Consider the following 3,793-nt stretch of genomic DNA (forward strand, 5'->3'; position numbering starts at 1 on the left):
AAAAAAAAGAGAGATTGAAGTCAGCTTTATGCTGATGTGGCGAATAATCTTATACGTCAATCTTCGTCAGATAGTGTGACAGAGCTGTTTACCATTCCTGGAGCTCGAGGGAGGGAATCAGTCCAGCGAAGTCAGCAGCAGCGCTCTCCACTCGGCCCTGCCACCAGTTGGGATCCTGCTTGTTGATAATCTGAATGATGTCACCAGTTTGAAACTTCAGACCTGCCTCTTTGCATGGGATGAGATCATCCTTGGCGGGGTCATAGTCAAACTGGGCCCTCATGTACATCTGCAGATTAGGGGTACATATGGGGTATTCACTTTTCTGGAGAAAATTAACACTCGAATGCAGTATGTATTGGGGTTTACTAGACATTAAAGATAACCTTACCAATGTGTTCAATCTCCCATCATCTAAGTCAGCTCTGAAAAGGTATCTGGTATCTAACTTTGTAAAAGTCTTTCAGCTAACCTTGTGACTTCTTCGTCTACAGTTTCTCTGAGCTCTATGAAGACTCTTTCTCCAGTTTTAGAATGAATCTATTTTCGAGTTATCCCAAATGACATACTGCTGTGCCAGATGCTTGCTGAGCATGACTGTCAGCAGATATTTAGCAGATCAGTAAAAAAAAAAAAAAAAAAAAAAAAAAAAAAAAAAAAAAAAAAGAACACTTTCAGTCACTCAAATGCTGGACAGTCATTATTTACTATCTGGCTTTTCAGTGAGCTCAAGCAAACGCTTGAAATTAAAAGCACAACATTTTGTTGTTCTTCAATGTTTAAGCCACAAACAAGTGGTACATCTCGCATTTATGTTCAAAATATCAACCTCAGCTCTACCACCACTGCTCTTATGTGTATTTCTCCATGTAGCAGTGCATCAGAAGCTGCTAACAGCTTGCTGACAGTGAGCCAAATCCACACATATTATTGTAATGAGAGCTTAACTTTATATGACTTTAAACACATACCTGCACAGAAGTCTAAATGTACGCACTAAATAATAAATACGCCAATGGGACTTTATATGACACATATATTAGATTCTGCAAATGTTAATTGGGAAATTCACCCTTAAACAGAAAGTACGCGTTCATGGTGTGATCTTGGACAGCTCAATTCATATAGTGAAAATTAACTATTTTCTCCCAGCTCCACATGCAAAGTATAACTGATCAAATACTCAATACACTTCCTGCAGCTCATCTGCAGAAAACATATTAAAGAGTAAACTGAAGCTACTTTTCTCTAGAACTTCTTCCGTACGTTCAATTGAGCAGCGGCATACAGTTTGTTCATACTACGCATTAGAATAATAACTAATGCTGGGAGTTGTAATGTTGTTTTTGAGAGAGATCAGATCAGGTACAAACCTTTCCCAAACGGTCAAAGATCACAGTAGGAACACATGTAAAATATTACTATTGTTAGTAGAAGTATTAAAAATGTGTTTTTTTTCCCCCAAAATTACTCCAGTGGAAGTTGTACACAGACAACATTATAACAGTACATAGTAAGATGTACTATGCATGGGTAAACTGGAGTGGAAAAAAAAAAAAAGAGTATTAACTACGCCAACATGTTAATGGACTATAAGGTTAAAAGTAGACTGCCATCACTGACCACAGCAAAGTCAGAACATACTGCAGTAAGAAACTGAAGTATTAAGACAAAAGTAACGTTGCTGGATGCAATGTATTTCTTCATTTAATTAAAACTATTGTAAACTGTGCCACAGACTATTGTTATGCATTGTTAACTCAAGCCAGCAGTGTTGTGGCCAGTAGTTGGCAGAATGAAACACACTACCAGAGTGGTTCAAGTCTAACTAGCAAAACTAATAAGAGCGAGGTTTTTTTTTTTTGTTTTTTTTTGTTTTTTTAAATATTTAAACTTATTGCATAGTCACCTGAGTTGTTCATTGACTAACAGAAGATTCCCCTAATAAAGAACAAAATCATTTTAACAAATAAGTTGTAGAGGAAGAAATGCAGTCAAAACCCATCTCTGTAGAAGTCACCACTAGAAGTCACCGTTGGATCTGAATGTAAGAGCCAATTCTCTTGGGTTACTCATTTCAAAAACACTTTGGAGAGAAGACATACTGTCGGAAACACAAAATTCCCCATAAAAACCCCCAGCTGAGTGCATAGTCTGCCAGCCGCGTTTTATATCATTACCTCACAGGCTCGGGATCGACTCTGCAGGTTGGGGACGATCTTCATCGTGACTACTCCATTGGTTTCTTTCTGCATGCAAAGATGACACTTTTTAACTCATATCTAGTTGTATAAAGTGCAGTCCTTATATACATAGTTGCATTAACTTTAGATCCAAAAATCATCAGGTATCAACCTACCAGGATCTTCTGGAGCTGATCTACACTGTGGTCGGTCACACTTTTCCCATTGATTTCTTTTATTTCGTCCCCTTCATGTAAGGAACCTGTAGCGAGGAAGACACCAGGAAAAGTGTAGTGTTGTGTTCAGTTTCTGCATGTATGGTCGTAATATGTGCTAGCAGCTACTGAAGTCAAACGTATTCTCCTGAGAGATAGGCTAAAGACAAGAAATGCATGATAGCCATTTATCAAAATGGCTACGACTGCAGTAGAAGTAGATTTTTACCAACAATTATAATGTTGAATGCCAGTCCAAATCCTCAAATAATATCAGACAAAGTGTAAACATATGTGTTTGAAAGATTTTAACCTGAACAATTTAAGCATGGTTTTACAGCTAGGCTTACGTAGGGCTTGAGAAATACATAAATATATAATATATAAATGATGTTGACCACCTCCAGTCCACACAGATGCTGATGCTAAAATAGATTTGCGGTGACTGGGACAAACTGTGGAGCTTTAGTGTAGACAATTTTCTAACTCATACACACACCAGGTCAACACACTCACCTACTACCACTCAAACAAATCAATAAATGGGATTAATTACCTTGCCTGTGGATCATGCCCCCGTGCAATATTCTGGCCACAGTGCACCTCTGTTTGTCGTTCAGCTTCAGCGTGACCCCCTGCAGACAAAGAGCACGGTCGAGGAGCAATCAGCAACACACATCTAAAAATAGAGAAGTCTGTCTGTCTGTCTGTCTGTCTGTCTGTCTGTCTGTCTGTCTGTCTGTCTGTCTGTCTGTCTGTCTGTCTGTCTGTCTGTCTGTGTGTAGATGGTATACCATTGGCTCTGAAGGATTCTTTTCAAATTCTACTTCTTTCATCTTGTTCAGTTCTGTGCCATTCAAGTGTCCAGCACTCCCGTTAGTGTATACCTCAGCTCCCTTATTTTCATAGGTTTGCATAGCAGCCTGTTGAAAAGAAAAAGAAAACACGTATTGTTTTATCTCACACAAAAAGAAATCCTCTTTCCTCAAAACGAAAAGAACCACACAGTTTAACGCTTCCTTTAAGCAAACGATTAAACTCAGTTCATCTGGACGGATCCGATCAATAAGACACCGGTATTTCCAATAAACTGCAAGTGGAAGCTTTTTTGCTAATGTGTGCCAACAGCCATGTTTCATTTGCAGTTTCGACATATGTTCAAGGTTGAAAATTAACCCAGTGTTATAACACCTCATTAGCCACGTCCAGTGATCTGGTCCACCCGGTCCATGTGGTCATGGAGACCGCCGGAGTCATCAAAGAGTAGCATTGATGTACGGAAGCTAATTCTAGCCTAGTGATTGGAATAGAAATCAAAGAAGAGACCAAAGGCTGATAATGCGGAATTATACTGGGCTTTTTTCACTTAAATGAACCCAAAAAAAAAAAAAAAAA

At 38.8% G+C, this 3,793-nt stretch overlaps 1 protein-coding gene across 1 annotated transcript in view; it reads right to left on the reverse strand.

The window, feature by feature from the left end:
- Positions 1-3,793, reverse strand: part of mpp1 (MAGUK p55 scaffold protein 1) — a 10,987-nt gene that overhangs the window by 2,911 nt on the left and 4,283 nt on the right. Inside the window, exons 2-6 of the mRNA XM_032532715.1 lie at positions 3,193-3,321; positions 2,955-3,033; positions 2,360-2,445; positions 2,181-2,249; positions 93-289 (exon numbers count right to left, since the gene is read on the reverse strand). Coding sequence (XP_032388606.1) covers positions 93-289; positions 2,181-2,249; positions 2,360-2,445; positions 2,955-3,033; positions 3,193-3,321 — 560 coding nt within the window. The remainder of the gene's footprint in view (positions 1-92; positions 290-2,180; positions 2,250-2,359; positions 2,446-2,954; positions 3,034-3,192; positions 3,322-3,793) is intronic.

The sequence above is a fragment of the Etheostoma spectabile genome, chromosome 13 (assembly GCF_008692095.1).
Source record: "Etheostoma spectabile isolate EspeVRDwgs_2016 chromosome 13, UIUC_Espe_1.0, whole genome shotgun sequence".
Taxonomy (NCBI): Eukaryota; Metazoa; Chordata; class Actinopteri; order Perciformes; family Percidae; genus Etheostoma; species Etheostoma spectabile.